We start from the raw sequence: 21,628 nt of genomic DNA, 5'->3' as shown, positions 1-21,628 counted from the left end.
CTAGCTCTTGATCAGTGTAACTAATACAGTTAAATGTTCGTCGTAATGAAATTTGTAGCAAATTTTTTGCCTCGTTAATTTCTAGCCCAGGTGAGTGTATTCCACCCAGTAGGTTTGAGTCTCATGGCAGAGACATACGAAGCGCAAACAAACTTACTGTCCCTGTTTGCCGGACTGTCAGATATGGTAACAGCTCCATTCCATACATGATTAGGCAGCGGAACCGCAACTGATTTTACTTCTGTATTGAAAATAATTTTATCCCTCTGTATAATATATGTTTGAAGTAATAAGAATTAAATATAACATGTTAGGTAATTTAGTCATTTAGATTTTTACTGGTTTTGATGTTGTGCTCGTTTATTTTAATGTTTTTATATGATGTATTGTGTGGATCTCAATTTTTGATGTTATTTTATGCTATCTTTTTAAAACATTTTAAATATTTTAAGTACCTTTTAATAATATAAAAAATTGTCACAATTCAGTTTTTCTGTGAAGATGATTTTAATAAATATACCATTGTGAATGAATGAATGAAATCAGAGGACGTTTCAATGGAAATTATTTCCCGTAACGAACGAAAGGAATTATGCTTTATAAATGGCCAACCCCTTTTGTTTATTGTACTTATTATTGATAGCTTGTCTTAATATCAAAAGAGGCGTTTATCTAGGCCTAATAAGTAATATATCATATTAAATAATTCAATCTCCGTCGTGATGTGTGATTGAGTACGTTTAGAACTTGAAGTTGAACTTTGTTATTACAAGTTCTTCTATTATTTCTAAACTCTTTTATTGACTAGATGCGTTATTCTTTCTTTCAAAATAATCATAAGTCCATTTCTAAGAAGTACAACACAATAGACTAGACAAATCCACCGCATATGTTCATTTTTAAAAACATTTCAGTCTGAAGATGTCTGAAACCCCTATTCACATTGAAAGAATTGAAACAGGTGTTTTAAAAAATAAAATCAAGTAAACAACCCATCAGGTGTAAACTACAACAGTTCTTTGAAGTCTTTTTGTGTTTAATATTCGATAATTGTAAAGTGTCATATTTGTATCTTTTTTGTAAAGGAGAACGTTTGTTCGTTAAACGAAAGTTTGTCTGTTGCACGCGATATTATGCACATGGCAGAATGACTGGAATGACCCTGTATTTTGTATCTTCTTAGTACAAAATATAAAGACATTTCCAAGAATCAGTATTAATTCAATCGTCGATGTTCCTGTTGATGTAATTACATGGCCTAGTTCTTTCTCATGTTGGTTCCCATTAACAAAAGTAAACCTTATTATGCAGAGTGCTTCAACCCACAATTAATGTTCTTAATTGGTATAAGATATTATCTTGGTGCGCCGAACCAACCTTGTTTTTAGTCGCGTGCAAACTACAGCTCACTATGTCGGTTGGTCGGTCGGTCGGTAAACACTAACTCAAATTTACGCACGCGACTGCAGCTACGTATATGGGATTGTTGAACTTCGTTTTAGAACTAAAGCTTAAGTTAGTGGTAGTAATAATTAGTGTAACTCACGCAAAAATGTATTTTAATTTGTTTTTTAATTTCACGGGCGCTTCTCCCAGACCCCACGATTTTTTTTTTGCTGTATGTTTATGTATATAATTTGAATGCAAAATGTAAAGGGAAAGTGAAGAAACATTGAAATTCACATAGTGTTATTAATAAATTAATAATGCCGCCATTAAATTGTGAAAGTTGTAGGCTTATTATAAAAATGTAGAGTATTTAATAGTGGGCAGTGTAGTAGTAGCGTAACTTAAGTAACGCTAGGCCTGAACAATAATTATTTTCTATATAAAATAAAGAGTCTTAGAGCTCTAAGATAATACATAATAATAATAATAATATAATACATGCATCAGCCTAATTACTTTTCTGTATTTTATAACAAACTTCTATTAGATATAACGCTTAACTGTTGTGTTGTTAAATAGAAAATTCTATAAGAAGATTCTAAATACAGTTCGGTTAACATTCAGTTTAAATGTCAGATAAGTTTGTTATCGATTTCTGTCACCTTTGCAATTTCGTATGCGACTAGAACAAATGTGTAGAAAACGTTCCGATATAACTTCTCTCTTGTGTAACGTTACATCTGTCATTCCGCTGATATGCGTAGGTGAAGTTATCGAATGGTTATGATAACAACAATTTTTGTTTAGCTTTTTAGTAAACTTATCGACGTCATCTGAGTAGTACGCGTAAACTATTACGAGTATTTTGCGAGGATTATTCGAGTATGTCTATTAATCCATATACATTCGACCTCGTCATATAAGATAGAATGGATCTTAATATTATTTAAGAGTGTGGTTTTCGGATAATTACTATTGACGGTTAGGACTTCACATGTGGAAAGATAGCATTTTACTTGAGCTAAATAAATTATTTTGAGCTACTATTCAGGACACACATTAAGTGGACAATCAATGGGTTTCTATTTACAGCTTGGTTTTAACTTCTGAGTTGACAAATCACAAGCGACAGTTCGAATAGTCCATCGCGTCGTGATTGGTCAACTTACTTGCGATGTGTTTACGTTAATGATTTTGTGTCCAATGGGAACGAAGATGTATAATACTCGCCTTTGTGTGTGCTTTTGACTCTTCATCAGGTTCGATGAAAATTTTTACAAAAGTGTCCAATGGTCTGTGCTGATTGGTCATCCTTAAGTCACGTGCTTGTACAATAGTTAGTAATAAGCAACCAGAGTCCTCTAGATAATTAATAGTTATCTCTAATTGTCCAGTTCTATGAAAACGAACAAGTTAAACTTGGCGTTAGAAAACAATATTATTATTATTTTTCAAAAAATGCATTGTTGCATAAAAATCTTAGAAATATTTGTATGTGATGTGTTTTTACAATAAATACAATTTAAATAGGTCATTTGATATGGTTCAGATCTAAAAGAAAGTATGGTGCGCCCAACTGTCATTATATTACAAAGAATACACTATTGCAAACCAATCTTAGAAATATTTGTATGTGGCGTGTTTTTACAATGAATACATTTAAATAGGTCATTTGATATGGTTCAGATCTAAAAGAAAATATGCTGCGCCCAACTCTCGTTATTAACAACAACACGCGCAACAAAGATCAAACCGATACGCCCTCAACTTTTTAAATAGAGTTAGCCAGCTCTCTTAGTTTTAATCTATAATATAGGCCTATCTTTATTTCCGAATAAATAAGAGCTTGGCGCACCATACAAATTATTTTTTTTTTTTGTCTTGTGTGGGGTCTTCCCACTTTTATTATAATTCTCAGATTTATATGTATATATATTATATATAAAATAAAGGTACATTGTAGCAATTAATTATTTGTATGAATATTTCTATTTCTGTTGTATATTACTAAGATTGTTACAAGTTAACAAGTAGTTAAAAAGTAGGCATATTTACATAAAAAGATGATTGATTTCAATATAATAACCATGCTTTCATTTACAATTTTAAAAAGATGTTAATTAAAATATAAAGATAAAAGATGGTAATAAAAGTCTATGAACTGTCATTAAAAACGTACTTATAAAATCTTGTTCATGTTCTGGTAGAGAGGCTATAAACTCAGAGGAGGAATATAAAATATCCTCCCTTTTCACCAAGACAAAAAGGATGAGATGAAAAAAGAGGAATGCAAAAGTTTGAAAACTAGATAAGGATGATAGAGTGGAATGAAATATTTAAATGAAAACCGTAAGGTTAGAGTCCATACACCGTGCAAGTCCAAGATGCCATTTTGGCTCTGTGTGTATGTGAGACGCTTCATACCCGATGACATCTTATTATAATACTACTTCTACTTCTGTATACAATTTGTAATTGGGAAATAAACAAAACATATTGCATTTTAGAAAACATGAAAAAAACACTTCATACAGATTATATTCATGCTATCAATTGTAACAGAGTTTCATTTTTTGCACCCCATTTACGTTGTGCCTTAATGAAGTTACACATATGTTCATTTTCTATTAGATTTTTAACTTCAGCAGTGAAAAGAATCCAGAATCCATACAAATTATTAATAAACTTACGAACTCGATTGTCCTTCTTCAAATATTGATGAGTCGGAAGCAACGGATTCAAGAGATTCGGCAGAGCCGCATCGTCCCAAGGGTGTACGGGCAAATGTCATCTCATCGCCCTCATACAGCGGTTCGCTACTTTTACCAGTCGGCGCTGCAGATTCGATAGGTGTTACCGAAGTATTATTAGGTACTACACTCGTATCTTCAGAAACCTAAGTTTAGTGAGCAAATAGAATATAATCATGATTGACATAACATAAATGTGCCGACAATTCAACAGAAAGTACAACATGTACTGCAGAACAAACAGTGCTAATTTGTTGATTTGCTAATATTGAATTACTATTCGTGTTGCAACTCAAGCGAATTGACCAATCGCAAGCGACAGTTATAATAATCCATCGATTTTTATTGGTCAGTTCGCTTACGTCCTTGCGCTGCGTCTTAGTGGGAACCAATCTTAATTACAGCAGACTCTATTAGGAGAATACCACCTTTTCGAGGCCGACCAAAGTGTCCCCAGCCTTATAAGGGTGTTTCAAATAAGGATTTGCCGTATAGTGTTAATCTATGACTATCGTTCGTTTCACAGGTGTGCCCTTAATAGAGGCGTCCCCTGAATAGTACACTCCCACTGTAATTCTTTCTATAAAGACTGCTTTAAAAATGATACCACGCTTCCATAGAACTAGTAAATTGACCATTGTTGTCTAGTTTTAAAAAAATCGATTTGATTTGAAATGCATAAACGCCCTCTATTTTAGGAGGCGCGTAGTGAACAATGTTTTGACTATGTTGTCAAATGTAGCAAACAGTGTCATTCTGGAAATTTTCTAGAAGTTTGATGCATTGTGGGTGTACGAGTTTCTTCATTCCGTCAGTTACGCCCACAATGCATCGGTTACGATAGAACAACGTATTTATAATAATTTAAGGCGTTTAATAAACATTCAAAGGGTATACCGTGCATCCCTTCCACCCACCCCAATTCACGAAACACCCATATTGAGACGAAACTTTCCCGTAATAAACAAACGAGAGGTAAAATATATACACCAATCAGTGTTGTATCACTACCATTATTTGGGCACATCACACGTTGTTTGTCACTAGTTTGATAGTGTAGACAGAGCTTCATCCATTAATCATAATATCCTCAGTAATAATACACATAATATCGTACACCTTGTGATTGACGGAAACACATAAAATGGAAAACTAATTGCATAGAAATGTGAAAGAAATTTAATAATTACAGAGAGAGTCGTGGTAACTCGAGGTTATCACCCCAACAACCAGGGACTCGAGAAACCCCACGCACCATTAACCCAAAATCATTTCAGAAAATAATTGCTGTTATATATATATAGCGTAGGATGGTCTATTAATAGCATTTCGCATCTTATAAATATAAATTAAGGAAAATCTAAGCTAAAGTGATTTTTTTTTGGATGGATTTTTAGATAATTATAAAAATTACTTTACACAATTCTAAATATAGTCGCGTGTTATTCGAGCGAGATTCGAGATTCAATTTTATATTTTATTTTGCCTGTTTTATCTATAGTCACGTTATGCATGTTATACGCACGTATTAAAGTGAAATAATGGTAAAAGATATTTATGGAAAATGACTTTTACAAAATTGTCCTATAGGTTCATCGTGGTCCCACTTGGATAGGATAAATTGATTTTACAAAATGAATTTCAAAAGATAGTTTTAAAAGCATTAACAACACACGCAGAATACTCGCGTGTATTTAGAGTGATATAAATTTAACAAACTTGTTTCGCTTCTTCTGTTTCATATTATCTGTTCACTTCTTCGTATGTCATGCACGAATTAATGGCAGAAGATAATTATATTGTAAATATAAAAAAAGTGTCCGAACCATTGGTTTATCGGCTGTTCCATACGTGGTACCCTCTTCTGTTTTAACAACTTCGTTCTCCATTTTACTTGTAATTCTCATAAGATATTTCTTCATGCGGTCAGACCCGCAGAAGTGATTCCAGGCAGCCGCAGCGCCAAACCCACTTGCGGTTATGGCACATAGCACCACAGCAACAACAAGTACACCCATCACACAGCGTACCTAGAAAAAAAAACCAAAGCAAACATTCAGGCTAGATTTTTCACGGTGTAGTGCCGCCTTGTTCCCTAGCTCCTTTGAAATGTAGCGCATAGATCTTGCTTCCCACTTGGACGTGACGCAACCAAAGGAAGAAGCGCACCGCACGTAAATTCGACAAATCATGAAGCGTGGATCATCCTAACTGTCGCTTGTGATTGGTCAACTCACTTGCGTTGTACAAACGTCGTTACGTTGTGTCTCTTGGTTGCCTATAGAGACGCAAACGTAAGGACGTAACGTTTAAATAATCTATCTAAACACTTACGTCTTCACGTTGCGTCTCTAGTGGGAACCAAGAGACGCAACGTAACGACGTATGTACAACGCAAGTGAGTTGACCAATCACAAACGACAGTTAGGATAATCCAAGCATTTTTTAAGTAGTTTATATCACCTGCTGCTTTTACGGATTTTTTCCAGAGCTTTTGCAGCGTAAGAATTCATTTGACCAATCACTAGCGACAGTTCAGATAATCCGTCTCTTATGGTTGATCACATTACTTTCGTTGGACGTATTACCTGGCGTTGCAGCAGCGATCAAGAAGCTTTAGAGAAGTAAACAACTTTATATACACACATACACAGGAGTCTTTATTTTGATGTAGATGCTATAAGCCTGACATAAACATATGTAATTGTGTGTCCTAATAAATGTTTAGCGGATAAATACACCCAATTCTCTGTCGCTATAAAAATACATAGATTAATTCTTATACAAGGCCAGTTCCCAATTAATTGATAAACTTTCGAGCCGGTCATGTGAGTCTTGTGTTGGTTCACACCAAATTGAAAGACAGGTAATTGTATGGCCCAGGGCTCAGTACTGCATAATGTGTCTAGTGTGAATGCATCGCTAGAAGCGCAGACGACAAACCACACTAGTATAGTGTAGTGATTGATCATTATCAGACGATTTTTAAATTATTGTCTGACATCCATTGAGCAAAACATACAAATGGTCGTAATTGTTCATGTACATACAGCAACTACATAACAAGGTCGTCAACAAGTAATTATAATAATATAAAACACAAAAAAGAATAAAGCCGTTTAAAACATATGCAACATTGTCGACAAAAAGTTATATCGCGTATTTAAGGTGATGACATGTATTTAGTACACTATACTTGTGTAATAAATTACCATTCCCTAACATATAGAGTAACATAGTATTTACATGAACATTCTAGAATTAGATGTTTTGATTTAAGAAACCATGTATAATTAATAAGAACAATCAAGAACATTCCAGAAGTCCTATTAATAGAAACTGTAATCATGTAATAATGAGAAGTAGGCCTATAAGGAATGATCTAGAAGGTTATGAACATATTGTATATAAGGGGAAGTATGACAATTGTAAGGGGGAGAAGGATTTTGATTGAAGCATTTATTTTGAAGAAGGTTGTTGGATTAGAGGTTGGATGTTATATTGTAAAGTCATTGTGAAGCTGTTGTTTAAAGTGCTTACTGGATTGTTAAAAGTTGAAGTTGATTGAAATTAAAGCTTTGTTTTTGAGTTATTTTACAACTTTGTGGATTTTGTGTGTATACTTTTTATGTCACAAGGGAGTTCCTAAAGTATTTTCAACTGCTCGGAAACATACGTGAGAGGAGTTCGTGACATAATTTGGTGGCAGCGGTGTTCAGCCTAATTTGGCGGCAGCGGTTATTTCGATCTACTGTTCGACTTAACTGTGTATTTATCTACGGTTGTGATATTTTGTGGTGTAGCAGTTTGATCTACTGTATTTTGCCATAGATTGGTGGCTGTTTTAGGATCAACTGTACTTTATTGATATTTTGTGAAAGCGGTACTTACGATACTGTGATATTTTACGGAAGCCGCGGTGCTACGTTTTGTTTAATCGTAAGAACACAAACATTGTTTTAAGAACAGTACATTATTTATTTGGAACAGTAGACTTGTGAACGTCTCGGTAACTACGATTAACTAGTAACAAGACCCTCATCCAGATTTAAAATATGGCTGATAAACAATCAACAACAATATCCGGTAAAGTGTACAGCAGTACAGACTTTTTGGTGTTGTTAATGAAGCAACAAATACAACAACAGAGTCTTCTGAAGCAGCAGATGATGGATAACCAAGAACGTTTACATCGGGAAGATATTGAAAGGAAAGAAGGTTTATGTCGGGAAGATATGACGGTCTGTAAGGACGGAATTTTATTTAGGCATGTTTTTACTAAACACCAGACAGAACCCATAGAGAAATTACTGGTTTTATATCATTGCAGTAATAGTGTTTTGAAATTTTCACATGATATTTCGTTGACAGAGTATTGTAAAGCCTCAAAGTATAAAACTAAATTTAAGGATTTTATGATTCCTATGTCCGTAATTGTTAGTGAACCATTCCGACAAATTTACATGAATATTGTTTGTTCATTATTAGTAATTATTAATGATTATGTTGTATGTTATTATGGCGTATTTAAGTTTTATAGAATAGGAGTGGGTTAACTTTTGCCACTTTCGTGTATACTTGCCCTTCAAAACTCCAAGAAAGAGTTTTGAGCTCAGAAAGAGGGGGGAGTGTAATAAATTACCATTCCCTAACATATAGAGTAACATAGTATTTACATGAACATTCTAGAATTAGATGTTTTGATTTAAGAAACCATGTATAATTAATAAGAACAATCAAGAACATTCCAGAAGTCCTATTAATAGAAACTGTAATCATGTAATAATGAGAAGTAGGCCTATAAGGAATGATCTAGAAGGTTATGAACATATTGTATATAAGGGGAAGTATGACAATTGTAAGGGGGAGAAGGATTTTGATTGAAGCATTTATTTTGAAGAAGGTTGTTGGATTAGAGGTTGGATGTTATATTGTAAAGTCATTGTGAAGCTGTTGTTTAAAGTGCTTACTGGATTGTTAAAAGTTGAAGTTGATTGAAATTAAAGCTTTGTTTTTGAGTTATTTTACAACTTTGTGGATTTTGTGTGTATACTTTTTATGTCACAAGGGAGTTCCTAAAGTATTTTCAACTGCTCGGAAACATACGTGAGAGGAGTTCGTGACAACTTGTTATTCAGTAAAACTGATAACGATTTTTATATAGTTGCCCGAGGTAATATGAATTAAAAGATTTAAAATTGCATTTAATCCAAATTGAAAATACTCGTTGAAATTGATTAATATTATCTAAGATATCAGTTTTAAATGATGTAATTTTGACTGATTGATTGATAGATTTATTGATATATGTATTGGTAGATCTATTGGTAGATTTATTGGTAGGCCTATATTATTGATATATTTATCGGGATTTACTAATATTTTTATTGGTAGATTTAATATAGATTTATTGATATTGGTAAATTTATTGGTAGACATTGGTAGATGTATTGGTATTGGTAGATTTATTGATATATTTAATGATAGATTTATTGGTAGATTTGTTATACATTTATTTGTAGGTCTATTGTTTATTCATACCTTTATTAATTGTAAATTTATGTATCGATAAATTTATTGGTAGATGCATTGATAGATTTATGATAGATTATTTGATTGATTTACGCAAGAATAGAGATGGATTTGTTCCAAGGTTAAACTGTTTACATAAAAAAGGTAAACAACAATTTTACCAAGATCATTATTTCTAAAAAGGTTATAAAAAGAAATTGTTGATAAAATGTGAGAAAATAATAATATAATTACTTGGCAGACTACAATGCGTTTGATTAAGGTAACATGGTTACTATGGATACAACAAGCTAATAAAGTGCACAAAGTGTTTTTTTAATCTCAGATGTTACGTATTAGTAGAATACTAATAATGTGCCATTGAACAAGTGAATTAATTCATCATTATGATTAGCCTTAATGACACCAAGGTTAGTACCAGTAACCTTATTATAATGGTGTACCGGTTAGGTTACTGTCTTAATCATAATAGAATGTCTTCTGTTCCTAAATTTGCCTTCATGTACGGTACAAGATTCTCAGTATTGTATTTCTTCTAGTATACCATAGGCAAATTTTCTAATACAATGTCATAATATATCACATGTTATGCGTGTATTATATCACCCATCCCATAACATTAGCAGTTGTAGTTACAGCGCCACATAACGTCACTGTCCTTATCATCAGTATCATATATCATCGTCATCAATATCATATATCATTGTCATCAATATCATATATCATTGTCATCAATATCATATATCATTGTCATCAATATCATATATCATCGTCATCAATATCATACATCATTGTCATCAATATCATAGATCATTGCCATCAATCCCATATATCATCAGCATCAATATCATTGTCATCAATATCATATATCATATTTATTTCTTCTTTCAAATAAAACGTAAACATTTGACAAAAATAAAGTATTGAAAATAAATAATTAATATACTTTTGTTTAAAAATAACCATCAAATTGTTTCTCTATGCAAAAAAAAAAAAAGAGGCAAGAGCCCTAGAATTTATACATCAATTGGATTACTCCACTCGACACTTGTACAATAAATGTAGTCATCATCATCATCATCATCATCATCATCATAATCATAATCATCATCATTTTATAAACCACCTACAATTCGCATAATATGTTGATAATTTATTTTTATTTGTTTGCGTTCTTCGCTTTTAAATTCAATTTCGATTTTCTCGAAAAGAATCATTTGGTTTCAAATGATTTATGTTATTAAGTCTATAATAGCAATAGTAAGTCTATTTTATGGTTTAACTGTCTTTCAAATATGATAACTTAAAATATCTGGTGATTTTTAAAAGCTATTAAAAGGAAATAGGATGCGGCCAGTACAGTACTATAACATGCGATATTTTTCTATAGGTTGTTTATAATTATATTTCACATGTGTACACACAGGTTCTCGCGGACGAACGAGTCTGTAAGGAATAACGTATTATTATCTTACTTATTTCATATTTCAGTAGTTATTAATCAATTCAGTACACTATAAATAATGCATAATTATTCGATGGTAGCTAGAGGCAACTGGTCTATTCACATTTGCGTAACTCAAGCTTTCTTTCGACTACATGATGGGTTGTATACGCAGAAAATTAAGTAAACACATCGACTAATAATAATAGATGAATCATTAAACATCGTTTTTATCAGCTTCGTAATCATACATTATTTTGTTATGGATTATAGATTATGAATAAATATACCACAGGTGATTAATTTGATAATGCAGTATAAATGTATCTTATATTCTAGTTGGTAATTTGTTATATCAATACAGTGTACGAGGTATCCAGTAACGGCCAAAACAATAACATTCTACTTGGGACATTAGAGACGCAACGCAACGAGGGATATGACCAATCACAATCGATGGATTATTCGGACTGTAGCTTGTCATTGGTCAACAAGTCTATGTCATTCAGCCAAAAAACTGACATGCCGAAAAGTCGAATGGTTACTATGTTTTCATAGGCATATTCATAATGTGCTCCCTAAATAGGACGCCCTCAGGTTTTAGAAAAAAATATGACATTGTCCTGTAAGGTAATTCCGTAACACACAATTGCATGTGTATTGTATGAAACATATTGCTAGCTACTATTGCTACTGCACAATAGAGTTTTAAATATTTTGCTTAATCTCACTTTGGTTTTTTTTCTTTTTCTGTCTCAAAATGTCATTTTTTTGTTATGTAATGCGTCCGTCTATGTTTTATGTTTATGCTTGAGACTACAAGACAAGCCACTTTGGCTTCTGTGTATCTTAACCCATAAAACTGTTAAATGTTGAATAAATGTTGTTATTATAAAAATGTGTTGTCTGTATCATGAATGTTAGGTGAAGGTCCCATGATACAGGTGTATTTTAATATGATACTAGACAACTTTAGATAGTTACGAATAAAATATTTTTTAGAAACCTGAAATGAAAAAGTTCCTTTTTTTTGTATATATAATATACAGCTTTTGTGCGCGTTTAACACCCATAATAATGACTTACATTGAGAAGGCTTATTGCCTATGATCGGAGAGATCCTGCTAAATGTCAAACATAATCTATACGTTTCAACGATATAACGTATGGGTTACTCGCGGTAATGCTGTATATCAAAAAGCTCTTGACCATTACTATCCTCCGAATCATTTACATTTCTAAATTGTATTCTAAATTTTGTGTAATATATAATTGTGAAGTTCATATGAAGCAAGCAAATTAAATTTATTCATTTTGTTTTTCATTTTGTATCAAACACTCATTCCTGCATTCGTCTAAAGCGTGGTTCCCACTAGCGACGCAACGCAAGGACGTAACGCAACGCAAGTGAATTGACCAATCACAAGCGATGGCTTATTCGCTTGTGATTGCTAACTGTCTATAACTTCGCTTGTCATTGGTTAAAACGCTTGCGTTGCGTTTACGTCCTTGCGTTACGTTCTAGTGGGAACCAAGCTTAAGCTCTGTTGCATACGTTGCGCTTACGTATTTGCATTGCGTCTCGGTGGGAACCAAGCCTACACTATCAAACCAGTTTGACAAAAAATGTGATGTACCTAAATTTGGTAGTGATATGGCTAAATATATTCATATTACTTAGTGAGTGAGTGACCGAGCGGTTAAGACAGTGGAACCGTAATTACGTAGCCATAACATCGGCAGGGGTTCGAGGCTCACTCACTCCATGGTTCTGGTGGTAGAACGAGTCTTCTCGGATAAGGACTATAAACCGTAGGTCCAGTGTACATCTAGCTCGTGTGCACTTTAAAGAACCTAGTACATCTTTCGAGACGAGTAGGGGGTTATCCCGGTGTACTAGTACATCACAGCCACTGATCACCAACTGGGAGACCAGTCTTTGACTGAAGAGGTTACCCAGTATAAATATATATTTCAATTTCAATTTCAACTACATCACGTATTGTTGTCAACAGTGTAGACAGAACGTTAGGTTTGGGACGATGTATGAAGGAGGTAGTTTACCACAGACAACATAGTGTGTTTCCAATTTATATGAATGAATATTATTGGAATGTTACAAAAGAATAGAATGAATTATATTTTTTATTATTAAGCTACGTTTACCCACTTCAATATCAAAATTATGTCTAAAGTTTTGTTTACACTATCAAATTTAACTCTTCCCTGATAAAACTAGTTGGACAAAAAAGGTGTAATGTGCCTAAATATGACAGTGATATGCCCAAATACGGTAGTTATATGGCTAAATATGTCCATATTACTACATCACATGTTGTTGTCAACCGTGTAAACAGAACTTTAGGTTTGGGACAATGTATGAAGGCGGTAGTTATCACACTGATATCATTGGAATGATCGATTATTGGAATGTAACAAAATAATTAATATTACATTTTGTATAATGAAGCTACGTTTACCCACTTCAATATTAAAATTGAACGACCGAAACGATGTGAAAGTCTAAAGTTTTTTCTACACTATCAAACTAGTTCAATTCAATTCAATTCAAAGCAACATTTATTTTCTCCTTTCATATACAAAATAGATTTCAGTGATCAATAAATATGTAAACAAAAATTCGAAAGAAGAAGGTACACGCCCAGAAAGATGAAAAACACATCTTGTGGAGGACGTACCTATTACAGACACAGACAATGAAAATTTATAAAATAAAAAAAAATATATAAAATAAAAAAAAAAAATTAATAAAAAAAAAAAAAAAATTAACCGAGGAAAAGTTAATATTTGGCAATAAGGTGACTTTTAAGTTTAGATAAAAATGATTTACTAGAAACAGAGTTTAAGATGGGGAGTGGCAGATCGTTCCAAAAAGTGGGTCCGGAATACCTAATGTTGTGTTGAAAGTGGTTGGTTTTATGGGTTGGAATATGTATTTTTGAACAAATACGGGTATTATGATAATGAATTGAAGAATTTGGAGTGAACATGAAGCAGAGATGTTTGGGAAGGTTGGAATTAATAGAAGAAAAGATGAACGAGCCTTGTTGGGTTAGATTGATATCGGAGACTTTGAGAAGATTAAGCTTTGAAAAAAGTTGAGATGAATGAGACAGGGGTGGGGCGCCAGATATAACCCTGATGGCCTTTTTTTGAAGAGTTTGAAGTTTTTTAATACGGGAAGGATAAGAGTTGCACCAGACAATATTGCAATAGTTAAGATAAGGCAGGATGAGGGAGCAGTACAGGATACGAAGAATGTTAGGGGGTGAAAAAGAAGAAAGTCTAGTGATGATGCCAAGACTTTTTGAAATTTTATTCTCAACAAAATTGATGTGATTTTTCCATGAAAGTCGACTGTCAAGATGAACTCCTAAAAATGTAGCAGATTGGACTGAGGGAATATCATGATTGTTAATAGAAATGTTATAGTTTGCAGTATCAATGTTTTTAATTTTCTGAGGGGTCCCAAACAGGATGAAGTTACATTTTTTGTGGTTAAGAGAAAGTTTGTTATGCTGAAAAGTATTGAGACATAAGGGTCAGATTGGTATTAACAGTATTAAATAAGGTTTGAATATCAGGGTCAGAGTAATAAACAGTGGTGTCGTCAGCATATAGAAAAAAATTAAGAATTGGACAAAAAAAGTGTAATATGGTGCCTAAATATGGCAGTGATATGCCCAAATACGGTAGTGATATGCCCAAATATGGTAGTGATATGGCATCATCATGTCCATATATAGACACATCACATTTTGTTATCACATAAAGTTAATCCACTTCAATATTAAATTGAACAAACGAAATGATGTATAAATCTAAAGTTTTGTCTACACTCAAACTAGTATACAAAGTGCTTAAATATGGTAGTGATATGCCCAAAGATGGTAGTGATATGACATCATCATGTCCATAGACACATCACATTTTTCTGTCACATAAATAGTGATGACAGAGTGTAGCTTAACTCATACTTATATATACATACATTATAGTTGCGTTGGTCCCAGGTAGGAAGGCATTTAAAAATGGAAGTGTTTTTATAAACATTACCATGTGCTGCATGCTGCCAAATGTCAAAATGTTTTCAATTTTCTAAAGACTACGGTAAGTAGCAGATTAGGTACAGAGAACATAAACCAGGTTCATAGGTCAAGTGGTATTGCAATAACATGTATCCACAGGCAAGTCTATCAGAATGTTTTTGATTTCTTATATTGAACCTTCAATTATAATATATTGATACAAAATACGTTTGAAATAGACAGACATTCATCATCGTCAATGCGAGTGATCCTACAGATCCTATACAGATTTCAAGTTTAATTGAAAAGGCGGGCTGTATATATTATGTATATATATCTCAGATACATTAAAAGTTATTACGTTGGCGATCGCAGTTTATGGTAAATAAAAAAGAAAAGTCTCTGAATAAAATGCTGTATATTACCTATTATGACACCAACATTACCTTTATGCTTGTACACATCTTCAGGACCGTAGCCACCATGAGGCAGACGAGGAGCTCGCCTCGTCTGAAATTTTCATCACCCACCCCAATTGCCCCACAACAGATCGTCCTATTTTATATTAATAATTCAATTTAAACCATCTTTGCCTCGTCTGCTTTTAACCTCTCGCTGTGGCCTTGATCTTGTGTCATTTTTGCCCGGAAGAGTAAGATTAGGAAATAAATATGAACTATCATGATCATTACATTTAATAATAATTATCTATCCCGCACCCATCTCTTTCGATGGGTTCAGGATTTATCATTTTGTAAGGTACTTTCAATATCAATATACGATATTTTACTAAATGAGTTGTTCTAATTTATCACTCGAATGATGGGTTGATAAGTCAAAACATGAGACAATAAAGATATATTGCTATACATAATTATTAAGAAATATACGAAGATAAATTTTACAAGAAGAATTCTCAGAAATATCATGAAATATTAACTTAAACCAATTTCTTTTACCATAATATTGATCTAGTAGGTATGTGACTATGGGCGGCTTTTAGGGCCAATTAGTACTAGCCATACAGTATATTATTTATTTTCCATTTCAGCTTCTCAAATACGACGTCATCATAGAATAATTGTCGCTTATTTTTGATCTGTTGCATTTTAGAGGAAACATGATCACTCCGTTTTCTAATTCCATCGGTTCCGCTTCGCTGGTATCGTATCCATTGTGAAGATAGATTGATAGAACTATATCTTTCAAGTATTTGGCTATTAATATCATTTTCATATATCGTATCAATTCTTCTAGAATATTTTAGTCTCTCTCTTCAGATTATTTTCCTAATGGAACTCTTTTAAACGTGAGAATAAGCAAACGCGATTAAGTAATTTGTCGAGAAAGAGGAATTTGCAGCGATCATGTCGATCGCATGATAACTCAATGCAGTCCACCCGTGGAAAACCTCAGTTAAATGTTGATGGCTGGTTACCGTGGATTAATTGTCAAAAAATCTGATGGACATTGAACATTAATTGTTTCATCGATTATAGGTACCGGTACTGTATCGAGAATTTTCCAGATCTTAGGAAAATTACGTAAAACATCATTTTTCACATGTCGCCAGTATCATAGACAATTATTCTAAGCTTATAATACAGGCCACATGTGATTCACATGAGATGCTGTATTACCGAATTGTCCTATGATACTTGGAAAATATTATCGTATGTGGAGATACAGCACTGAATCGGGTATACCTGAAACGGCGAATAAATAGTTTATTGATTATTATTTAAAAATAAAGTACTTTATCAATTCAATTAATTGGATAAGCCACAGTTAACACTGACCTTGATGAAACGTGTTGCGATAATGAAACATTTTAATTGAAATTCACCTATACGTTTTATATTAAGAAAAATGTGCGTACTTTCCCACGTTATCTCATTAATTTTAGGTTCATGTCTACGGGGCGCCATACGCAGCAAAAGTTGCATGCTAAAATCAATCATTAAATTATAGTGTATTTCTTCAAACATAGGATTGTTAAAATACAAAATAAACTTTTGCTGCTAATTGCGCCCCATACATTTTCTTCATTACGCAACCAGTACATTATATTCACACCCGTTTATGATGTAGGCACAGAGGCCTAATAAAAAACATATACTGTAGTACAACCAAGGCAATCGTCGTTAGATTACATTGGTACAACATGATGGAATTTAAAACTGTTAAAATTATAATTATTTAATAATACACGCGTTTTTCATTTTCGCAACAGCGTCCTAATATTGAAAAAAGCAAGACACTTTTATATAAAATAAAGGCAATTTAATCTGGATCGAATGTGCTGACATTTTATTCAATATTTTAATATTGCATTTCCATTACCCCTAATTACGCGCAATTTAATGTCGCCTTCGGGAATAGTAGCAACTTCTGTTTACATTGCAACTATAGCCCTAAGCAAATTGAATCGTTAAGTTACTGCGCAGTAGTCATCAAGCACAGACCCAAAAAGTATAAAACGAAAACATTACGAATAAAAACACTAACGTTTCGTATTTAGAATTTAAAATAAATATTGTGTGATTCTCAATTCAATAGTAAAGTTGTCACCACCAGTACACTCTTACGAAACTTATATACAAAATATACGGCATATTTTTAAGCCGTGTAAATAAGATATAAAATATTTCGATATTCTTAATCCTACCCTATAAAGCAATAGAAAAGCTGAAATAATAGTAGATACGGTATATTTTTATGCGCTCAGTTTTTGCTTCCAACAGGGTATTAGAGAAATCCTTACATTCAGTAGTCTCGTTCTAAACTGTGTTTCGACTTAATTATTAGTAACAAGATAAAGGTTTTGGCATATATGGCGTTTCACACGTAAAATACTTTAGCTCGAAAACACAGTTTTCAGAAGACATACATGGAAACGCAGATATTACATGGGGCAAGTTTACACAATCATAATGCCTACTCAATACGTTTTTTGTTGTTTTCAAGTTGAAAGATCTCGACGAATGTTATATGACGTCATTCCTTTAACCGACATCTTTCCTGGCGTAAGTGAAATTTACACTTTGTTGTAATTACAAATTCCCCTTGTTACATGTCTTTTGTATAATCGTTAAAAGGACATGATGAAAACCATCGAAGCGTGTGCGGTGGGATAGCTAAAACATTAATCAGTAAGACTTAGCGACAAATTGATGGTAATTACGTAAGTGCTCAATTTGCATCGGTGAATAGATAGTACAAACAAGAGAAGATAATGGGACTCAAAGTAACATAACATGGGCAGGTTGACATTCATAATGTATCAGGTCGATAACCTGTTTTTGGGGGGTTTTTTAAACAAGAAAAGTAAATGTTTCACATTTCGTATTTAAAAGATTATCGTAAATGTGTTGTCAGAAGTTATGATTTGTTTAGGACGGATTGTGATTGATTAAGCGAGTTCTATTCGAGGTGAATTCGGAGATATGCACATGCGTATATAAGCCCTTCTTACGCGTTTCGTTCATTCAGAACTGTATATTTATAGTCAATTTTACGTTCGTTCTTTGTCTATCGGAAGGGAAGCTTACGTGTTCACGTGATACAACTCAATTGAATTACATCAGTGTAAAAAGAATGTCATAATGTTCCCTGTATTTAAGAGATTTCTTTGATAGGCCTACAAATACCATTTGCCTATAGCTCATTTACTATTGAGTAAGCTTACTCCCATGCATTTACGATTAGGTCCTTGGCCGACCGGCTTAATCGTAAGTGTCAATGGGGAAATAATAAAATGTCTTCTATAGTAAAAACATCTACACTGTACTTCGTCACATGCAATAATCAATGCAAGTATAGAAATATATATATATCTCATACATAATCTTCTCTAACATTAGACAATCACAACCACCCGATCCACACCCAACAATTAAACGATGGCATATTTTACAAAGATTTTCTTCTGTGTTAATACAGTCAGGTACGATACCTTTGCAGTATAGAGAGTATCGAATAATATCAGAAAATAATATGAATAATACATAATATTATGAAGGGCAGCGTGAAATATAAACAACGGAGAATAGAAAATAACTGGGATGAGATGCCTGTGTACTAGTTTCCAGGATCACTATCAATGTATGTTTTAATATTTACATGAATTCACATTCTGTTGTTTACCGATACTTTGTGCTTAATCATGTAATCGCGATGGCGCTAGTTAAAATCCGTTATGCACGATTAATTAATGAATGGCGTAATGCATAAACGGGCATAAAAAGTTGTATTCGTGGTTTACTGCAAATAAGGGAGTCCTAACAAGCCAGATATGTTGTAAATAAATGCGGACTAGGTTTGAAATTTTAAAATAAAGTTTTTTTAATCTAAATAATAGACCCTTCCATTTCTCCTGCAAATAATTTCGTCCCACTTTTAGGGCCGGATATAATTATTATATTCATGTTGAAAAAGTGGGGTTATTCGATGTCGACGCCTTTTGCAATTAACCTGTTGTTATCTTTAGATTGATTAGATTGTTGATCGTTAGAGAACGGTAAACGTGTCACTTTCAATTAACAGCCCATTTTGTTAATATATCTTCATTTCAACATTTTATTTCATTGAATTATACTAATTTGTCTTCTCGTTAGCACGTCTGCACTTGTCGTTACATTTCTTCACTCTAGGCCTTATACTTTATTCACTTAGACCTTAGGCGCAAAATTTGAGCTTGATTTGTAAAAGTGCTGATTGTGAAAACTTAACGTCCAAATTATATATATATATACATTGTGATAATTATGATTATGGTGACAATCGTAACAAGAACAATATTGAATAAACATCATATTATAACATTGATTATTTTCCTGAAGGAAATGTTAGCTATAATAACTAGAAATATACACAATAGAGGTTTTTAGAATTATAAACATGTTTAATAATGTTATAAGAATAGATATTTTAGATATTGTAATTGAATCTATATTATATGATAAATAATGATAATTAATAGCAATTCACTGAAATTGGAGCTTAAATAATAAAGCATTAAAGGCTAGTATAATTCTGGTGAATTATCTTTCCTCCAAATTCAACCATTTACCTAACGGATGTCACTTACATGATCCTTACCGATATACTTAATAACAATCATTTGATTTACTGGCTCCTGTGACAACACACTGGACCTTTAATACAGAGATGTCATATGAGTGGTAGTCCCTAAGAGGCCAAAATGTATCAAATCCTCAAAACAAAACAAAAAGTAAGATTCTACTTACAAATAAAGACATTCTATATAGTATATTATTCGTCTTATATGCGTCCACTGCTGGTAGTCCGTGTAAATAAAAAGCAGTCTTAATGGCGTATATTTAGTCCCTTTTATCGTCTGCTGTCAGGATGTTGGTGCCCGACCATGCAAAAGTTGCCGCTCAACTAACATTAACTCATCCCCAGAGACCTTCTATGTAATGTTAACAGTGGAACGATAGATAATGACTATAATAATGCAACGATATTTTAAGTGACACTTTTATCCTCGTGATTCACATAATGTACAGTAGTAATAATATATATACATTCTGTTTTTTTTTAAAGCAATATATAAGAGTACTTTTAGATATTATGATTCAGCAATTTGCTCACCCGATTATCTGCCGTGGTCTGTCCCTAGATAGATGTTCACTGACTATTGACAGTCATATAGATACAAGTCTAGGTGTATTTAGTACTTTTTGTACATGTTATCCCTGTCACTAAGTTAGTCCTAGCAGAATCGGGTGATATGCTACAAAATATGTAATGTTATGCGAGGTCAAAGTCCACCACTACTATAATGCAATGAATTGTTGTGCTTAAAAGGCTTTCAAACCCTTGAGATTTGTTTTTCTTTCAATAGAATATATAATCTTACTATCAAAAGACGTACATGTCCATTATTTCTCGATCTAATCCACCGCATCACGCTTAATATCTCAGTATTGTTATAAATTGATATTAGCATATCATTCTGTGGCTAGTATAAAAACCAATCCATCGTGACTCATCATATGAATGCTAGGCCTACTTTATAAATAAAATAATAATTTGTTACTGGGATTAAAATGCTCTCTGGTTAATTAATAAACTACGTCTATGATATAAGCCATAAGCTGTGTTATACCCATTCGTTTACAATGCCAAAGACACATTGTAATTTCATCTGAAGGAACGAGAGTCGTTCAATTCCCTTGTGGGTAGCTATTGTAATTGCATGGAATACTCAATCGTTATTAAATGCCGTCAAACAATATTAAAAATTGATATACATCGAGTATGATAACAGTGTCGACTGGTTAATATCATTCCGCCAGTCTGAAAATCAGACAACATTTAAAGTACATTATCATTTTTCTCTTTTCTTTATGAGATAACATTTGAGAATACATTACTTGCGATAAAATCCATTCGATAATGTTGCAAGACATTTTATATGTTGTTTTTTTTTTTCAGAT

The 21,628-nt window shown here is 32.9% G+C and overlaps 1 protein-coding gene across 1 annotated transcript in view; it reads right to left on the bottom strand.

Annotated features, from left to right (window-relative positions):
- The window catches only part of LOC140039515 (synaptotagmin-12-like), a 35,976-nt gene that overhangs the window by 6,536 nt on the left and 7,812 nt on the right, over positions 1 to 21,628 (bottom strand). The window contains exons 2-4 of the mRNA XM_072085124.1: positions 5,966 to 6,169; positions 4,080 to 4,285; positions 2,620 to 2,785 (exon numbers count right to left, since the gene is read on the bottom strand). Coding sequence (XP_071941225.1) covers positions 2,620 to 2,785; positions 4,080 to 4,285; positions 5,966 to 6,157 — 564 coding nt within the window. The 5' untranslated portion in view covers positions 6,158 to 6,169. The remainder of the gene's footprint in view (positions 1 to 2,619; positions 2,786 to 4,079; positions 4,286 to 5,965; positions 6,170 to 21,628) is intronic.

The sequence above is a fragment of the Antedon mediterranea genome, chromosome 2, assembly GCF_964355755.1.
Source record: "Antedon mediterranea chromosome 2, ecAntMedi1.1, whole genome shotgun sequence".
NCBI lineage: Eukaryota > Metazoa > Echinodermata > Crinoidea > Comatulida > Antedonidae > Antedon > Antedon mediterranea.
This window is presented reverse-complemented; position numbering and strand designations above follow the sequence as displayed.